This window comes from Aotus nancymaae, unplaced genomic scaffold, assembly GCF_030222135.1.
Source record: "Aotus nancymaae isolate 86718 unplaced genomic scaffold, 86718_ANA_hifiasm-v0.15.2.pri h1tg000010l, whole genome shotgun sequence".
Lineage (NCBI taxonomy): Eukaryota > Metazoa > Chordata > Mammalia > Primates > Aotidae > Aotus > Aotus nancymaae.
In genome coordinates, this window is record NW_026988421.1 from 5,433,361 (window position 1) to 5,454,021 (window position 20,661).

The 20,661-nt window shown below is 41.4% G+C and overlaps 1 protein-coding gene across 2 annotated transcripts in view; it reads left to right on the plus strand.

Moving 5' to 3' along the window:
- Positions 1–368: 368 nt before the first annotated feature.
- The window catches only part of TEX36 (testis expressed 36), a 92,942-nt gene continuing 72,649 nt past the window's right edge, over positions 369–20,661 (plus strand). For both annotated transcript variants that reach the window (XM_012453482.3, XM_012453481.2), the window contains exons 1-3: positions 369–562; positions 18,942–19,073; positions 19,808–19,888. In XM_012453482.3, the coding sequence (XP_012308905.1) occupies positions 512–562; positions 18,942–19,073; positions 19,808–19,888 (264 nt within the window). In that variant the 5' untranslated portion in view covers positions 369–511. The remainder of the gene's footprint in view (positions 563–18,941; positions 19,074–19,807; positions 19,889–20,661) is intronic.

Genomic DNA, 20,661 nt, shown 5'->3' on the forward strand with positions numbered 1-20,661 from the left:
GGAAGCATGGGTCCTGGGCGCAGCAGTGCCACTGATGCAGACAAGGTCACACCCAGCCTGGGATGCAACTTATTTCACTGAAAACTAACAGGTTGGAACATATATGACTGCCATGGTGGACATACAACTCAAATATTATTGGTTCAAGAATTGAGAGGGTACAAAATGTTTGCCATTACCCCCAAATCATCTTGTCCTCACCTGTCTGAGCTGATCACAGGGCTTCCTCAGCTGGGAACTGGTGGCTCTTTGCCTCTTAACCTGGGGAGTCACAGCTGCAAGGAACTGGTGGCAGGAATCCTCAGAGGGCTTAGAAGACTCCTCTACCCATTGTGATGGGTGAGCTCCATTCCATGACAACAATGGGCACCTGCACCTTCCCCTCCTGGTAGAGGCTGAGAAGTAAGAATCAGGAACAAGGAGGAGGAGTGCCTTTCCAGATGTGTGGTGCTTCTGAAGCCATGGAGAGGTGAAGGAGCCAACCTCAGCCACATTCAGCTTCCTGGAGAGAATGGCCAAAGGGCGGTGCTTCAACCCACCTTTAGACAAGGATGGGAGATGGGTAAGGAAGACAGTGGCCCCTGATACCTTCCTCATGCCACGTGGGTGTGGTCTTAGATCCTGCTTCTGCTATTACTGCAGCATGACCTTTGACAAATCACTTCACTTTATTCCACCTCAGTTTCTTCATTTGTGAAAAGGGAATCCCTGAACATTCTTGGGAGAACTGAATGAAATAATGCATGTAAAATGCTCAGCACACTAGAAACTTGTGAATGTCTACTAAGCAGTAATTCCTACTCTACTTTTTCTTTCTTCTGTAACATCTATCTTCTAACATGCCACAGAACTGATTCTCTTATGTGCATTGTCTCCCTTTGCTAGAATGTAAGCTCCATGGAGCTGGCATTCTTGTCTATTTTATTCACTGATGTATCCCCAGTGCTTAGAACAGGATCTGGAGCATAGGAGGCACTCAATCAATATTTGCTGAAGCAATTATATTGTACTAGAAACCTCTAAACAAATTCCTGTTGGCTCCCAATCCGATTCCTTAGCCCCTCCAGCCTATGAAATAAGAAGCGTCCAGGAACGCATCATTCACTCGTCTTCATCACTTGAAAACTTTCCGTTTCCAGCTACACGCTCTGCCCCAGCCCTTGCTCTTCTGATGTCACTTACAGAGCCTGAAGGATTTATCGCTCTTCTACCATCTTTAAGAAACATTTGGGTCACTCCTAAGTGCGAGGTCTTAGCCTCGTCGGCCAAGCACTTCTCTCCTTTGCTCTTGGACATGTATATTTCATGGCTGACAAGTCTTTCCCATTTCTAATTTCTACAATTCATTCACAAAAAGAATGTGAAGGGGAAATCACAACAGTAGACTCACAATGAGAGAAATTGACACAATCAGAGAAAAACCTGGTGTCAACTTCTTTTAGGGCAGCAATAGGTAAAAAGTTATTAAAATTTTTGTTTGTTTAAAAGAAAAACAGAAAAGACTTCAGCAAATCTGGGTCCTGAAGGCTTTCAAAAACTGACTTACTCACTTGGATATAACTTGGCTCAGTAGCTTAGTCTTTCTAAGTCTCAGTTTCTTTATCTGTAAAATGGGAGAATAAGGTACCAAGGGTAGAAGACCATTGCGGGGGATTCATGATTAATTCACAAGTGCTTTGTTCAATGAGTGAGCACATAGAAACCACTTAACATATATACGCTTTTGTATATGTGTCTACATATATGTGTACACACAAATGTATACCTTGTTTGATTCCACAAAAATTGAAAGCATGGAAAATGTATACAATAAAATAATACAGTATAAATCAAATAGAAAGTTATAATCAGTTTTATAAATACTTTGGAAGAAGAGGCTGAGTCTGAGAACATATATATCATAGATATAACATTAGGTATATATCTAGGATTATATGGTAGATATTTGGCCACCACATTTGACTCTGAGTACCCTGGCAGCCAAAGCAAAATGGGAGCTAATGGCAACTCCATAAAGCTAAGTGCCCATGAAGAGAAACGTGTAAGTCGCTCAGACTAAGTAGCTTTCCCTCTAGCTATTACCTATGTATCAGTTAGGCTCGTTAGACTGAATTTTATGAAAGGCTGACTAAAGTGACTACAGTGTCTTAACCAAATAGGGATTTATATTTCTAAAATAACAATGAAATCTAGAAGTCAGCCATCCCAGGCTGGTACAGCTGCTCAAGGGAGTCAGCAGCAGCTCCCTTTTCAGTGTCCTGTTTCGCCATCCTTAGTGTGGGGTGATTCCAGCTCCAGGCAGTGAGTTCACAGCTCAGGCAGAAAGATAAGGGGAAGGTCAAAGGACAAAAAGATGGAAGGCACCTGTAACCTAAGTCTGCCCCTTTTTATCAGGAAAACAATATTTTTCTGCTTTCCCAGGAGCCTGCCCCCTAGACCTCTGCTTCCATCTCACCGAGTCACATGGTCAATTTAGCTGCAAGGGAGTCTGGGGAGGTGTTTTTCTAACCAGCTACATTGCCACTCTGAACAAAGAACAGGAGTTCTGTAGTAAGGGAGAAAGTGAGACTCAACATTTCATAGGTAGAAATTTTATTTTGTCCTTCTGTCAAGAGCCTGGAAACGTAGCCTAGTCCCTGGGTTTTAGGGAGAAAGGCACTGTTCCCCAAAGCTTGGCTTGAGCCTTTGGCACAAATCCTTTCTGCTGTCAGCACCTAAGAGTATAAAAAGAATAGTGCTGATCATGAAGTTTCCCAAAGTAACTTGTAGATGAGGAGGGAAAAATTAAAGAAATTGTTGGCTTTGAGTCAGCAGTAGCCCATTTGGGAGGACAGTAATTTCCACATTAGAGGTGACAGTCATTTTGCAGTTGACCTTGCTGGTTGTAATGTAGCTATTGCCAGGTAGGAAAGACCTTTTCCACACACTTTCCCCTTCCTGTTTAATATTTCAGTCATCGAGTGATTGAACGCAGCAAAAATTTCACCGCCGACTAGTTAAAAAGCTATATTTCACGGTTACAATATCTAACAGAAGGGTTTATTTCACAGCTATCATGTTATAGCCATTAAATATATATTTTAAAAGAGTGAAATTAAAATGCTAGAGCCTTTTTTTTTTTACAGTGATTTAGTCTACAGACTTGCTGAATACAAATGAACCCAAGTCAGTTGTCATTTAACTGGTAAGAGCCATCATTCTTGATGTTAGAACAGCCTCCCCCCAGCCCTGAGCCTGATTTTCCGCAGTTTCCCAGAGAGAAGTGTTGACTCAGTCAGACTGGAGGAAGGGTAGAGGAAAAGGTTCAGAGCCCAAAGGCCCTTTGTATTATTTATATTTACCTCTCAAAATATTTCTATGGAAGATATTTTAAAAATAGGAGAATGAATGAGAAATCTGTAGGTTGACTTTGAACACATTTCTAGAATATATTGTTAAGAGAGGAAAGCAAGGTGCAAAGCAGTATGTATGATATAATCTGATTTTTGTAAAGCAGTGTAAGTCCTCTCACAGGTACAGGTGTTTATATGTGATCCTACGAGTGCCTGGTTGTTAATATTGTTATCTGGGGTTGGGAGGTATGACAGGAAGCAAAGAAGAAAGCAACCAAAAGCTACTGTGAAATAACAAGGCAGGGGAGGGGGGGGTCAAGATGGCTGAGTAGAAGCTTTGCACGCCTGCCTCCCCCACTTATAAGAACCAAAATAGTGTACAGGCAATCACACTTTGAGTACGTTATCCAAGAGAGAATGCTGGAATTCAACAGAGAATTGACAGGAAACACCGCAAGTGAGGAAAGAGAAAGGAAAAAGGCAGCCTGCCTGGCCAGGATTGGCTGGGAGCCAGGAGTGACTTCCCAGCATGGGGAAAGGGTAAGTGAGAGACTTCCGGTAGCCCACATGCCCATTGTAGAAATGTATAATTCTGGCTGGATGTGGTGGCTCATGCCTGTAATCTCAGCAGTTTGGGAGGCTGAGGTGGGTGGATCACCTGAGGTCAGGAATTTGAGACCAGCCTGGCCAAGATGGTGAAACCCCGGCTCTACCAAAAATACAAAAATTAGCCAGGCTCCGTGGTGCATGCCTATAGTTCCAGCTACTTGGGAGGCTGAGGCAGGAGAATTGCTTGAACCCAGGAGGTGGAAGTTGCGGTGAGCCAAGATTGTGCCACTACACTCTAGCCTGGGTGACAGAGCAAGACTCTGTCTCAAAAAAAAAAATAAAAGAAAAATAGAAATGTGCAATTCTGGTCATGGAGAACTTCTCAACCCTTTCATCCCTGAAACTAACGTAGAGAGACTCCTGGAGAGTGTGGGATGGAACTGCTCCAGTGAGGAAGGTTGTGAGGGGTTCCTTTCTGAGACCCAAGCTGCTATAGCAAGGTACTATTTTCAAATCTAGCTTTTGGTAGACTGCACGCTGTCCTGGGCCCAGCAGTGTCTAGATTGGGGCATTATGGAAACTTGCGCTGTTGCTACCGGGACTGAGGAGTGAGCTGAGAGCACTTCCACAGTTGAGGCTAAGAAGAAAGTGAGGCACAGGCTGCAGCTGCAGCTGCTGGTGCTGGGAAGTGAGCACTGCCAGGAGGCTGGGATGTGAGCGGGGCACAAATTGACACTGGGACTTAGCTGTCAGCCGGGGGGTGCCCCTGTAACCAGAGGCAAGGAGGGTGAGCTAGGCGTGGGCTACTGCTGCCAAGGTTGGGGAGCAAGCCCTGCCAGGACTGGAGCATGAGAGGGACATGTGTTCCCCATGCACCAGCCCAGGCTGTGGCCACCAAAGACAAACCCTCCCTCCAGGGACAGGGCCTCAGCACAGCTGCTACCACTTCTCAGCTGAGCACTCCACCTCGAGCCTGCTCCTGCTCACGATGGCTGGTGCCTGCTGTCATAATTTGGGGGCCTGAGCATAAGCCCTGGCTTTGGCTCCTCTTCCATGGCAGAGCACATAGCCTAGGGTCCTTGGGCTTGCCCAACCCATCCAGCACCTTGAGTATGCTCCTCCCAGGGAACTCAGATTGCGCCTAAACTCCTGGCCACTACCATCTCAGCTGGTCCCTCTGTGCAAGCACCACCTGCAGTCCTAGAGACTGGCCTGCCCAGCCCATCGCAAGCACTGCCAGCATCAATGCACACCACTCAGGACCCCAAAAATCGTCCTGCCACTGCTACTGCCATCACCCATGCCACACCAGCTGCCTAGGGGCCTGAGAACCCACCCACCTGCCTGGTTCACTGCTGCCACTACTGGTATCCAAGCAAGCCACCTGGAGGCCCAAGAATTGGCCCACTAGGAATTGCCAAAACAGGTGCCAGCTTATACCACTCTGAGGCACAAAGATAGACAGGATCAGCCAACTGTTGCCACCACTGGGGCCTGAAGATGGACCTACCTGGCATCCTAGTCCCCAGCACAGCTTCTTCACAGCCTCTACTGTTAACCACACCCTAACCCACTGAGGAAATCGTATATATCACTAATTGTGGTTACGGACAAAGAAATCATATACAGCCTGCATGACTGCATCCATGCAGAATTAAAGCCAAAGTACCCTATCCAACTGACACCATAGAAACATCTTTAGGAAAATGTCCTCCCTTATGAAAGTAAATTTAAAAACAGGAAGAAGAGGCTGTTACACCAGATGTGCAGATAGCAATATAAGGAAACAAGAAACATGAAAAAGCAAGGAAATACACTTCCAAAGAGACAAAATAATTCACCAGCAATAATTTTTTTTTTTTTTAAGATGGAGTCTTGCTCTGTTACCAGGCTGGAGTGCAGTGGGGTAATCTCATCTCACTGCAACCTCCACCTTCCAGTTTCAAGAAATTTTCCTGCCTCAGCCTCCTAAGTAGCGAGGACTACAGGTGCATGCTGCCATACCCGGCTAAGTTTTTGTATTTTAGTAGAGATGGGGTTTCACCATGTTCCCCAGGCTGGTCTGGAACTCCTGAGCTCAGGCAATCCACCCACCTCGACCTCCCAAAGTGTTAGGATTATAGGTGTGAGCCATCTCACCCAGCTTCCCAGCAATAGATCTTAATCAAAAAGAAAATTTCCAAATCCCAGATAAAGAATTGAAAATATCCATTTTAGGGGCTAGGTACAGTGGCTCATGCCTGTAATCCCAGCACTTTGGGAGGCCGAGGTGGGCAGATCACTTGAGGTCAAGAGTTCAAGACCAGCCTGGCCAACATGGCAAAATCCCATCTCTACTAACAATACAAAAATTAGCTGGGCATGGTGGTGCATGCCTGTAATCCCAGATACTCGGGAGGCTGAGGCAGGAGGATCAATTGAGCCTGGGTGGTGGAGGTTGTAGTGAGCTTAGATTGCACCACTGCACTTCAGGCTGGATAACAGAGTGAGACTCTGTCTCAAAAACACAAAAAACAACAACAACAACAAAAAAATTCATTTTAAAAAAGCTCAGTGAGATACAAGAGAATTCTGAAGAATAATACAAAGAAATCAGAAAAATAATTCAGGATATAAATGAGAAATTTGCCAAGGAAGTAGATATTTAGGAAAAAAAAAAAAAAAAGAACCAAATAGAAATTCTGAAACTGAAGAACTCATGGAAAGAAATACAAAATGCATTTGAAAACTTCAACAATAGAATTGATCAGGCAGAAGACTCTCAGAACTTGAAGACAGGTCTTTTGAAATAATCCAGTCAGACAAAGTAAAAAAAGAAGAATTGAAAAGTATGAGCAAAGTCTTTGTTACATTTTGGACAACATAAAGCGATCAAACATTTAAGTTATCAGTATCCTCCAGAGGAAAGAGACAAAGAAAGGATTAGAAAACCTATTTAACACAATAATAGAAAAAAATTTCCTACATCTAGAAAGAGATTTAGACATTCTGGTACAAGAAGTTCAACAGTCCCCAGACAGATGCAATACAAAAGTCTGCTCCATGACATATTATAATCAGACTATCTAAAGTCAAAGATAAAGAACAAATTCTAAGAGCAGCAAGGGAAAAGCATTAGTCATCAATAAAGGAAACTCCATCAGACTAACAGTAGGTTTCTCAGCAGAAACCTTACAGGTCATAAGACAATGGGATGGTATGTTCACAATGCTGAAAGAAAAAGCTGCCAGTCAAGAATACTATTTCCAGCAAAATTATCCTTTACAACTGAAGGAGAAATACAGTCTTTCCCAGACAAGCAAATGCTGAGGGAGAGACTTTGTTACCACTAGACTGACCTTTTGAGAAATGCTCAAGGAATCCCTGGAAGTGAAAGGACAATATTTATCATCATGAAAATATACAAAAGTATAAAACTCACTTGTAAAGCAATCACATAAAGGAAGAAGAGAAAGGATTCAAATTGTATCACTACAGAAATCCACCAAATCACAATGACAATCAGTAAGACAAAAAGAAGGGAACAAAGAATATATAAACAACAAGAAAACAATTTAATAATATGATAGGAAGAAAGCCTCACATATCAATAATAACTTTGAACTTAAACATTAAATTATCCATTTAAAAGTTATCGAATGACTGTCTGAATGGAATTAAAAAAAATCCAACTATATGCTGCTTATAAGAAACTCACCTACCAGTAAAGACATATAGATAGACTGAAAATAAAGTCATGATAGAAAGATATTCCATGCAAATGGAAAACAAAATAAGACAGGGAGACAAGAACAGAGAAAAAAAAAATAAAAAAGAGTGAATAAAACCTGTGAGAAATATGGGATTATGTAAAAAGACCAAGCCTATGACTGATTGGGGTACCTGACAGGGAGAACAGAATCAAGTTGACAAACACTTCAGGATATCATCCAAAACTTCCCCAACCTAAAAAGACAGGACAACATTCAAATTCAGGAAACCCAGAGGGCCCCAGTAACATACTCCAAGAGATCAACCCAAGACACATAATCATCAGATTCTCCAAGGAAGGAAAAAATGTTAAGGGCAGCCAGAAAGAAAGGCCAAGTCACCTACAATTGGAAGTCCATCAGACTAACAGCAGACCTCTCAGCAGAAACCCTATAAGCCAGAAGAAACTGGGGGAGGTCAACATTTTTTCTTTCCTTGCCTCTTTCTTTCTTTCTTTCTTGCTTTCTTTCCTCTTCTTTCTTTTTCTTTCTTTTCTCTTTCCTTTCTCTTTCTTTTTCTTTCTCCTTCCTTCCTTCCTTCCTTCCTTCCTTCCTTCCTTCCTTCCTTCCTTCCTTCCTTCTCTCTCTCTCTTTCTTTCCTTACTTCTTTTTTAAGACAGAGTATTGCTCTTGTCACCCAGGCTGGAGTGCAATGCTGTGATATTGGCTCACTGCATCCTCTCCCTCCTGGGTTCAATTGATTCTCCTGCCTCAGTCTCCTGAGTAGCTGGGATTACAGGTACCTGCCGCCACGCTCAGCTAATTTTTGTATTTTTAATAGAGTTGGGGTTTCACCATGTTGGCTCAGGCTGGTCTTGAAATCCTAACCTCAGGTGATCTGCCCATCTTAGGCTCCCAAAGTGCTGGGATTACACGCATGAGCCACTGTGTCCAGCCTCAACATTCTTAAAGCAAAGAATTTCCAACCCATAATTTAATATCTGGCTAAACTAAGCTTCATAAGTGAAGGAAAAATAAAATCCTTTTCAGACAAGCAAATGCTGAGGGAATTTGCCACCACCAGGCCTGCCTTGCAAGAGCTCCTGAAGGAAGCACTAAACATGGAAAGGAAAAACCATTACCAGCCACTGGAAAAACACACCGAAGTACAAATACCAATGACACTATGAAGCAGCTACATCAATAAATCTGTGAAAATAACTAGCTAGCATCATGATGACAGGATCAAATTAATACATAACAATATTAACCTTAAATGTAAATGGGCTAAATGCCCCAATTAAAAGACAGAATGGCAAGCTGGATAAAGAGTCAAGACACATTGGTGTGCTGTATTCAAAAGACCCATCTCATATGCAAAGACACACATAGGCTCAAAATAAAGCGATGAAGGAAAATTTACCAAACAAATGGAAATCAGAAAGAAGCAGTGGTTGTGATCCTAGTTTCTGACAAAACAGACTTTAAACCAAAAAGATCAGCAAAGACAAAGTAGGGCATTAAATAATGGTAAAGGGATCAACTCAACAAGAAGAGCTAACTATTCTAAACATATATACACCCAATACAGGAGCACCCAGATTCATAAAACAAGTTTTTAGAGACGTACAAAGAGACTTAGACTCCCACACAATAATACTGGGAGACTTTAACACCCCATTGTCAATATTAGACAGATCATTGAGACAGAAAATTAACAAGAATATTAAAGACTCAAACTCAGCTCTGGATCAAGGGGACCTGATAGATATCTACAGAAGTCTCCCCCTAAAAACAACAGAATATACATTCTTCTTGGTGCCACATGGCATTTACTCTAAAACCAAACACATAATTGGAAGTAACACTTCTTGGCAAATGCAAAAGAACTGAAATAATAACAAACAGTCTCTCAGGCCACAGTGCAATCAAATTATAACCCAAGATTAAGAAACTCACTCAAAACCACAAAACTACATGGAAATTGAACAATCTGATCTTGAATGACTCCTGGGAAAATAATGAAATTAAGGCAGAAATCAAGGAATTCTTTGAAATCAATGAGAACAAAGAGACAACATACCACAATCTCTGGGACACAGCTAAAGCAATGTTAAGAAGGAAATTTACAGCACCAAATACCCACATCAAAAAGCTAGAAAGATCTCAAATGGACACTCTAACATTGTAACTAAAAGAATTAGAGAACTAAGAGCAAACAAACCCAAAAGCTAGCAGAAGCATAGAAATAACCAAGATCAGAGTGGAACTGAAGGAGATACAGATACAAAAAATGTTTTAAAAAATCAATGATCAGGAGCTGGTAAAAATTAATAAAATAGATAGACCACTAGCTAGACTAATAAAGAAGAAAAGAGAGAAGACTCAAATAGACACAATGAAAAATGATAAAGGGGATATCACCACTGATCCCAAGAAATACAACCATCAGAGGATATTCGAAACACCTCTATGCAAATAAACTAGAAAATCTAGAAGAAATGGGCACATCTACTCTCCCAACACTGAATCAGGAAGAAGTTGAATCCCTGAATAGACCAATAACAGTTCTGAAATTGAGGCAGTAATTAATATTTACCAACCAAACAAAGACCAGGACTAGATGGATTTATAGCCGAATTCTACCAGAGGTACAAAAAGGAGCTGGTACCATTTCTTCAGAAACGATTCCAATGACTTAAAAAAGAGGAACTTCTTGCTAATTCATTTTATGAAGCCAGCATCATCCTGATACCAAAACCTGGCAGAGATACAACAAAAAAAGCAAACTTCAGGCCAATATCCCTGATGAATATTGATGCAAAAATGCTCAATAAAATACTGGCAAACTGAATCTAGCAGCCCATCAAAAAGCTTATCCACCACAATCAAGTCAACTTCATCCCCAGGATGCAAGGCTGGTTCAATGTACACAAATCAATAAATGTAATTCATCACATAAACAGAACTAAAGACAAAAACCACATGATTATCTCAATAAACACAGAAAAGACCTTTAATAAAATTCAACATCCCTTCATGTTAAAACTCAATAAACTAGGTATTGATGGAGCATACCTCAAAACAGTGAGAGCCATTTATGACAAACCCACAGTGAATGTCATACTGGACGGGCAAAAGCTGGAAGCACTCCCCTTGAAAACCAGTACAAGACAAGGACAGCCCCTCTCATCATTCCTATTCAACATAGTATTTGGAAGTTCTGGACAGGGCAATCAGGCAAGAGAAAGAAATAAACTGTATTCAAATAGGAAGAGAGGAAGTCAAACTGTCTGTTTACAGATGACATAATCCTATATCTAGAAAACCCCATCATCTCAGAACAAAACTGGAGGCATCACACTACCCGACTTCAAACTATACTGAAGGCTACAGTAACAAAAATGGCATGATACAGGTATAAAACCAGACACATAGATCAGTGGAACAAAAAGCTAACTCAGAAATAAGACTGCACATCTACAAGCATCTGATCTTCAACAAGAAATGGGAAAAGGATTTAAATGCTGCTGGGAGAACTGGCTAGCAATATGGAGAAAATTGAAACTGGGTCCCTTACTTACACTTTATGCAAAAATTAACTCAAGATGGATTAAAGACTTAAATGTAAAATCCAAAACTATAAAAACCCTAGAAGAAAATCTAGGCAATACCAGTCAGGACATAATAAGAGGCAAAGATTACATGGTTAAAATGTCAAAAGCAATTGCAATGAAAGCAAAAATTGACAGATGGGATCTAATTAAACTAAAGAGTTTCTGGACAGCAAAATAAATCATCAGAATGAACAGGCAACCTACAGAATGAGAGAAAATTTTTACAATCTATCCATCTGACAAAGGTCTAACAACCAGAATCTGCAAGGAACTTCAACAAATTTACAAGAAAAAAACAATGCCATTTAAAAGTGGGCAAAGGACATCAACAGTACTTCTCAAAAGAAGACATTTATGTGGCCAACAAACATGAAAAAAGCTCAACATCACTGATTATTAGAGAAATTCAAATCAAAACCACAATGAGATACTGTCCGATGCCAGTCAGAAATGGCGATAATTAGAAAGTCAAGTCTGGGCATGGTGGCTCATGCCTGTAATCCCAGCACTTTGGGAGGCCAAGGTGGGTATATCACAAGGTCAGGAGTTCAAGACCAGCATGGCCAATATTGTGAAACCCTGTCTCTACTAAAAATGCAAAAATTAGCCAGGCGTGGTGGGGGACACCTGTAATCCCAGCTACTCGAGAAACTGAGGCAGGAGAATTGCTTGAACCCAGAAGGTGGAGGTTGCGGTGAGCCAAGATGGTGCCACTGCACTCCAGCCTGGTAACAGAGAGAGACTGTCTCAAAAAAATAAATAAATAAAAAATAAAAAAGTCAAGAAACAGTAGATGCTAGTGAGGCTGTGGAGAAATAGAAATGCTTTTACATTGTTGATGGAAATGTAAGTTAGTTCAACCATTGTGGAAGACGGTGAGTGATTCCTCAAAGACTCAGAACCAGAAATACCATTTGACCCAGCAATCCCATTACTGAGTATATACCCAAAGGAATAGAAATCATTCTGTTATAAAGATACATGCATGCATATGTTCTTGCAGCACTATTCACAATAGCAAAGACATGGAGTCAACCCAAATGTTCATCAGTGATAGACTGGATAAAGAAAATGTTCATGTACACCATGGACTATTATGCAGCCATAAAAAGGAATGAGATCATGTCCTTTGCAGGGACCTGGATGGAGCTGGAGGCCATTATCCTCAGCAAACTAACACAGGAACAGAAAACCGAACACTACATGTTCTCACTTATAAATGGGAGCTGAACAATGAGAACACATGGATACAGGGAAGGAAGCAACACACACTGGGGCCTATTATGGGGGCAAGGGAAGGGAGAGCATGAGGAAGAATAGCTAATGCATGCAGGGCTTAATACCTAGGTGATGGGTTGATAGGTGCAGCAAACCACCATGGCACATGTTTACCTATGTAACAAGCCTGTGTGTCCCACACTTGTATCCCGGAACTTAAAATAAGATTAAATAAATTTTAAAAAGATAAAAATTAAAAAATGTCTTAAAACAAATGAAAATGGAAACTCTACAAATCCAAACCTTTGGGATACAGCAAAAGCAGAGGGAAATTTATAGCAAGAAACGTCTACATCATAAAAGGTAGAAAGAGTACATATATTAACTACCTAACAATGCACCCCAAGGAACCAGAAAGGCAAGAATAAACCAAACCCAACATTAGGAGAAGAAAATAAAGACCAGAGCCAGAACTAAATGAAATAGAGACTAAAAGAAAATACAAAGGATCAATGAAATTAAAAGTCAATTCTTTAAAAAGATAAACAAAATTGATAAACTCCTTGCTAGTCTAGCCACAAAAGAGAAAACCCAAATAAACAAAATCAGAAATGAAAAAGGAGACATTGCAAAGACATTACAAGTAAGACCACAAAAATACAAAAGATCATGGAAACTATTGTGAACAACAATATGCTGACAAACTGCAAAACCCAGAATAAATAAATAAATTCCTGAAAACATACAACCTACCAAGATTGAATCAGGGTGGAATGAAAATCTGAACAGAGCAATACCGAATAATTAGACTGAATCAGTAATTAAAAAAAAAAAAAATCTCCCAACAAAGAAAAGTCCAGGACTGGATGGATTCACAGCTGAATATTTTTTGTTTTGTTTTGAGACATGGTCTTGCTCCGTCGCTAGAGTCAGAGTAGCTTGATCTCGGCTCACTGCAACCTCTGCCTCCCAGGTTCAAGAGATTTTCCTGCCTCAGACTCCCGAGTAGCTGGGATAACAGGCACTCGCCACTGCACCCAGCTAAATTTTTTTTGTAATTTTAGTAAAGATTGGGTTTCACCATCTTGGCCAAGTTGGTCTTGAACTCCTGACCTCATGATCCACCTGCCTTGGTCTCCCAAAGTGCTGGGATTACAGGCATGAGCCACTGCACCTGGCCCACAGCTGAATTTTTATCAAACAAAAACCAAATGCCAATTGTCTTGAAACTATTCCAAAATATTAAAGAGGAGGGGATTCTCACTAACTCATTCTATGAGGCTGGCCAGCATCACTCTGATATCAAAACCACAGATGGACACAACAAAACTACAGCCAATACCCCTGAAGAACGTAAATACAAAATTTATCAACAAAATACCAGCAAAACAAATGCAACAGCACATCAATAAGGCAATATACAGTGATCAAATGGGATTTATACCAGGGATGCAAGGATGCTTCAACATACACAAATCAATAAACATGACACATCACACCAACAAAATGAAGGACAAAAACCATAGGATTGTCTCAATAGATACAGAAAAGCATTTGATAAAATTCAACATCCCTTTATGATAAGTACTCTCAACAAACTAGGCATAGAAGGAACATAACTCAAAATAATAAGACCATATACAGCCAACCCACAACTAACATCACACTCAATGGGGTAAAGTTGAAAGCCTTTGCTCTAAGAACTGGAACAAGACAAGGATGCTCACCACTCCTATTCAACATAGTACTAGAAGTCCTAGCCAGAGCAGTCAATCAAGAGAAGGAAATAAAAGGCATCCAAATTGGAAAAGAAGTGAAATTGTCTCAATTTGCTGATGATATGATATTATATCTAGAAAAACCTAAAGACTCTACCAAAAAAGACCCTCTTATATTTGATAAATATATTCAGTAAAGTTGCAGGATACAAAATCAACATACAAAAAACAGTAGTTTTTATATATACGAGTAATGATTTAGCCAAGAAGGAATTTCATTTGTAATAGCTACAAAAATATCTAAGAATAAATTTAGCCAAGGAGACAAAATATCTCTATAAGAAAAACTATAAAACACTGATTAAAGAAATTAAAGATGACACAAACAAATGGAAAAATATCCCATGCTCCTGGGTCAGAAGACATATCATTGAAATGACCACATTGCTCAAAGCAATCTACAAGTTCAATGCAACCTCTATCAAAATACCAATGCCATTTTTTTCACAGAATTAGAAAAAGCAATCTTAAAATTTATATGGAATTAAAAAAGAGGTGGAATAGCCAAAGAAATCCTGAGCAAAATGAATAAAGCTAGAGGCATCACATTACCTGACTTCAAACTATATTACAAGGCCATAGTAACCAAAACAGCATGGTATTTAGCATAAAATTAGACCCACAGACCAATAGAACAGAATAAAGAACCCAGAAAACCAATCTTTGACAAAGCCAATATGAACTTACATCAGGGAAGCAGCACCCTCTTCAATAAATGATGCTGAAAGAACTGGATAGTCACATGTAGAAGAATGAAACTGGACCCCATCTCTCACCAGATACAAAAGTCAACTCAAAATGAATTAAAGACTTAAATATAAGACCTGAAACTGTAAAAAACACTAGAAGAAAACCTAGGGGAAACTCTCCTGAACCTTGGTTTAGGCAAAGAATTTGTGACTAAGATCTCAGAAGCACATATAACAAAAATAAAAATAGACAAAAGGAACTATATTAAATGAAAAAGCTTCTGCACGGCAAAGGAAACAATCAAATGAGTAAATGGGCAATCTGTTGAATGGGAGAAAATATTTGCAAACTATTCATCTGACAGGGAACTGATATCCAGAATACACAGGGAACTCAAACAACTCAACAGTTAAACAAAAACAAAAACAAACAAACAAAAAAACAACAAAAAAAATCCCTTTAAAAAGTGGGCAAAGGACATGAATAGACATTTCTCAAAAGAAGACATGCAAATGGCAAACAGGTATATGAAAAGGTGCTCAACATCATTGATCATCAGAGAAATGTAAATCCAAGCTACAGTGAGATATCATCTCACCCCAGTTAAAATGGCTTTTTTCCTAAAGACAGACAATCACGAATGCTGGTGGGGATGTCAAGAAAAGGGAACACATGTGCACTGCTGGTGGACACATAAATTAGTATAGCCTCTGTATTAGTCTGTTTTCACACTGCTATGAAGAACTACCTGAGACTGGGTAATTTATAAAGAAAACAGGTTTAATTGATTCACGGTTCTGCATGGCTGGGGAGGCCTCAGGAAACTTACAATAATGGTGGAAAGTGAAAGGGAAGCAAGGCACATCTTACACAGCAGCAGGAGAGACAGTGAGTAAAGCGGGATGTGCCACACTTTTAAACCATCGGATCTCATCAGAACTCACTCAGTACCATGAGAACAGCAAGGGGAAAATCCACTCCTATTATCCAGTCACCTCCCACCAGGTGCGTCTTCTGACATTTGGGGATCGTAACTCAGGGTGAGTTTTGTGTGGGGACACAGAGCCAGACCATACTGGCCACTACGGAGAAGAGTGTGGAGGTTCTTCAAAAACTAAAAATAGGACTACCATACGATCCATCAATCCCACTGCTCGGTATATGCCCAAAAGAAAGGAAATCATTATACTGAAGAGATATCTGCACTCTCATGTTTATTGCAGCACTGTTCACAATAGCCAAGATTTGGAAGATATCTAAGCATCCGTCAATAGATGAATGGAAAGAAAATGTGGTACATATACATAATGAAGTACTATTCAGCCGTAAAAACAAATGAGATTCTGTCATTTGCAACAATGTAGATGGAACCGGAGAACATGATGTTAAGTGAAATAAGCCAGGTGCAGAAAGACCAACTTTTCACATGTTCTCTCTCCCTTGTGGAAGCTGAATATTAAAACAGTTGAACTCGTGGAGAGTAGAATGATGGTTATCAAAGGCTAGGAAGGGTATTGGTGGGGGAAGTGGGGATGGAAAATGGTACAAAAATGTAGTTAGAATGAATAAGATCTAGTATTTGATAGCACAACAGGGTGACTACAGTCAATAATAATCTATTGTATACATCTACTATGTACACATAAAAATTTTTAAAAATTTAAAAAGAAGACGACATACAAATGGCCAACAGGTGTATGAAAACATGCTGAATATCAGTAATCATCAGGGGAATGCGAGTAAAAACCACAATGAGATATCGTCTTATCCCAGTCATAATCGCTATCACTAAAAACACAAAACATAGCAGATGTTGGCGAGGATGGGGAGAAAAGGGAACTCCTATACACTTTTGGTGGAAATGTAAACTAGTAGAGCCACTATGGAAAATAGTATGGAGATTTCTTGGAACACTAAAAAGAGAAATTACCATTTGATCCAGCAATCCTACTACTAAGTATCTACTTAAAAAATAAATCATACAGCAATCCCATTGTTGGGTATATGTGCAAAGGATTAGATATTATTCTACCATAAAGACACATGCACATGTATGTTTATTATGGCACTGTTCACAATAGCAAAGACTTGGAACCAACCCAAATGCCCATTAAAGATAGACTGGATTAAAAAAATGCGGTACATATACACCATGGAATACTATGTAGCTATGAAAAAGGATGAGTTCATGTCCTTTGTAGGGACATGAATAAAACCAGAAACCATAATTCTCAGCAAACTAAGACAAGAACAGAAAAGCAAACACCCATATTCTCACTCATAAGTGGGAGTCGAACAATGAGAACACGTGAACACAGAGAGGGGAACATCACACCGGGAACTGCTGGGGTGTAGGGGCTAGGGGAGAAATAGCATTAGGAGAAATACCTAATGTAGATGACAGGTTGATGGGTGCAGCAAACCACCATGGCACGTGTATACCTATGTAACAAACCTGCATATTCTGCATATGTACCCCAGAAAAAGCACAATAAAAAATAAAAATAAAAAAATATGTATCAGAGGGATACCTGCACTTGCATGTTTATTGCAGTACTATTCACAATAGCAGAGCTACGGAGTCAATCTAAGTGTTCGTCAGTGGACGCGTGGTTAATGAAAATGTGATTGCCATTCAGGCAAGAATATTTGCAAACTATCCGCACTATTGGACTGTATACCTTTTCTCTTTGTATCAAAGCTACCATATCAGGTAGGTATTATTTCCATTTTACAGATAGGGCAACTGAGGCTTGACGCAACTTTAGTCTCTTGCGTCAGGCTCTCCTAGGAGATAGGAGAGAGCTGGGGCTGTACTCAGGAGCCTCTGACCCAACCACATTAAGCTTCCTTCTCCCTTTGTGGGAATTTTCATTGAATTGGGTTTTGTCTTTTATTTCCATTTATTTCCTCCTAGAGTCCTGCATCAGAGCTCACTTTGTTAGGGTGGCTTTAAAGAGGTGCCATTCAAATAAAATTGGGGTGAGTTTCTCTAGCCATCAAGAGCCAGCCACATTCCCCTTCAGGAATGAAAGACTCATCACTCCGGCTGCTGGGAGTGTGACCCTGACTGCCCACCCCTAGGGATCTGCTGGCTGAAGAGAGCTGCCTTCCTGGGGTCACTCCCTCTTCTGAGGGGTAGCCCAGGAAATCAGTCCAATGCCTCATTGCTTAGGGTGTACAGAGACTGGGTCTCCTCTCCCCAACTCTGAGGGGCCACCCCATGTCCAGAGCTCCCAGCTGGGTCAACAGAGGCCCTTGTTGGGACTACCTCCCTCTGTCCAGTCCTGTTTCCTTCCCAGGCTTTTGTTGGGAGATCAAAAGGACACATTCTAGACAACCCTCACTGTTTATGGCCGTACCACCCTGAATGCATCTGATCCCAGAAGCTAAGCAGGATCAGGCCTGCTTAGTACTTGGATGGGAGACCACTTGGGAATACTGCGTGCTGTAGGCTTTAAAAAATAATAATAAAAAAAAATAAATAAAAAAATATAATCCTCACTGTCCTCACTTTTCTTGCTTAACACCCTTCTACCCCCTCTTTTTCCCTCCTAGACGTTACCTCCCCTCTATCATCCCACATAACCAGCGGAGAACCACTGGGGACTCTGTTCCTCTCCTTTCCCTTGTCTTAGGGCCATCTCATGCCTACATTGCTGGAGGCTGGCTCACTGCCATGAACGTGGGTTGGCTCCTAGGCCCCCAGTACCGGGAGCTCTCTGACCGCAGGAAGGATCTCGAATAACACATTTCTGTCTTCTCAGAACGCGTCTGCTCACTCTCTGAGGACCACACCCTCCTTCCCAGGCTCTGGAAGCATTTCCAGGTGCCAGCACAGCAGGGGTGGCCTCTGTAACTTGAAACAACCGGCAGTGATGGCTCTGGGCCATCACAATGTTTTTTGTCTTGGAAAGAATACTTGAAAATTACAAAAATTATGCCATTTCCATTGCATGCCAGAAGCACCCAAATTGCATTTTAATCACTGTGGAGAGGAAGCCCTGATACTTGGCTTGTGGATTCAGATGTGTCTGGTTTTAATCAAGGCGTGTGCTGTTCTTCCAGTTCCCTCACATCGGGCTAACGCAAAAGACACCAGAATCCATCACCAGTGCTGCGTTAAAAGAGCCCCATCGTCCGCACTTGTCTCGGCAAGTGGAGGGGAAGCTGCCGCCCATATACAAAGTTCGGGAGAAGGTGAGTCCTGATCACTGACCACAGCCACGTGCTCCTGTGGATCTCCGAGGGGGCAGCGCCGCTGGCAGGTTTGGCCAAACAATTCTTCCTTGTAAGAGACTGTGCATGTACTATCCCTGGACTCCTAAGGGCTGGTATTCTCCCCACCCGTACCTTGGTGCTCTCCAGAAGGAATTACCTCCTGCTACAGACAATCAAGTTAGCTCTTCCACAAACAAGAAGCAACCTCCCCTTCCAGCCCACAGCTCACTAACATGCACCTCCTGCCTCCCCGGCTGATTCCTGAGCAACTTCAAGTCCCTGAAGTGGCATGAAGGAGAAGCCAGGGTCCCATTCCATGCCTGCCAGGGTCACCCCAAGGCCTTGGGCCAGGGCTCTGGTCTCCTGGGACCCTTAATGGTCAGATGACAGAGGTGGGCTACACGGCCTCAGAAGTCTTTCCCAGCTTTTGGCTCCATGAGTCTGTACACTTTTCCATCGTTGCCTCCAAGTAAGGTGTTTTGAAAGAGAATTTTTATGACTTCTGGAAAGCTGGAAATAAGGTCCGGGTTCAAAGCCCTGTGCTGACAGGCACACGGACATCCTCCCCACCCTGTGTGTCTTTTCCATCTCTGGGGCCAGGTTTAATGGTCTCTTTGCCTCATCCATCTTCCTCCCACATCACCCTATCCCAGTTTTGAAAGCACGCAGGATTCTGACGTGTGCCTTTTCTCTCTCCCATCCCCCTTTTCCAGCAAGCAGTGAATAACCACTTCCCCTTCTCCGCGCATGACAATCGGCACAGTTTGGAGAACTATGGATCCTACTTTGACTCCGTGAGTATTTCTTTCCGAATTATTAATAAAACAGGGAGCAAGAAAAGGGATCTTGATTTTTGGAGGTGTGTTGAAGATAGAGGACTGACCTCAAAACTGGAACAAGGGCAAAACAAAGGGAGGTCTTAAGTGAGCCTCCTAACAGATTAAAAAAAATGCTGGAAGCTCTCAGAGTTCCACGCAGCTTTCACGACCTGCACCAGTGCTCTGCCTAGGGCTATGTGCGCTTCATCCTTCTCCAAGTGCCTTCGAATAAATTGTCTTTTGCGAGCTTTCCTGTGAAGATCTTTTGTATATGTATTTGGCCGTATACGTATTTGCTATTCACAATAGCAAAGCTACAGAATCAATCTAAGTGTTCGTCAATGGACGAATGGTTAATGAAAATGTGATTGCTATTCAAGCAAAAATATTTGCAGCCTATTCACACTATTGGATTGTATATATTTTCTCTTTGTATCAAAGCTACCATATCAGGTTGGTATTATTCCCATTTTACAGATAGGGAAACTGAGGCTTGGGAATGTTGAGTCTCTCGCATCAGGCTCTCCTAGGAGACAGGAAAGAACTGAGGCTGGACTCAGGAGCGCTGAATGTCCAGCCTCTGACCCAACCACATTATGTTACACTTGGAGGGACTGCTATACGTATCTCAGGATGGCAGAGCCAGGATCCATGCGGAATGATCAGAAGGAGGAGGAGCTTACATAATATAAGGAAGGGTTTCCTCATAACTGGAGTTGCCTTTTCTCTACAGGTGGTGAGTTCCCCGT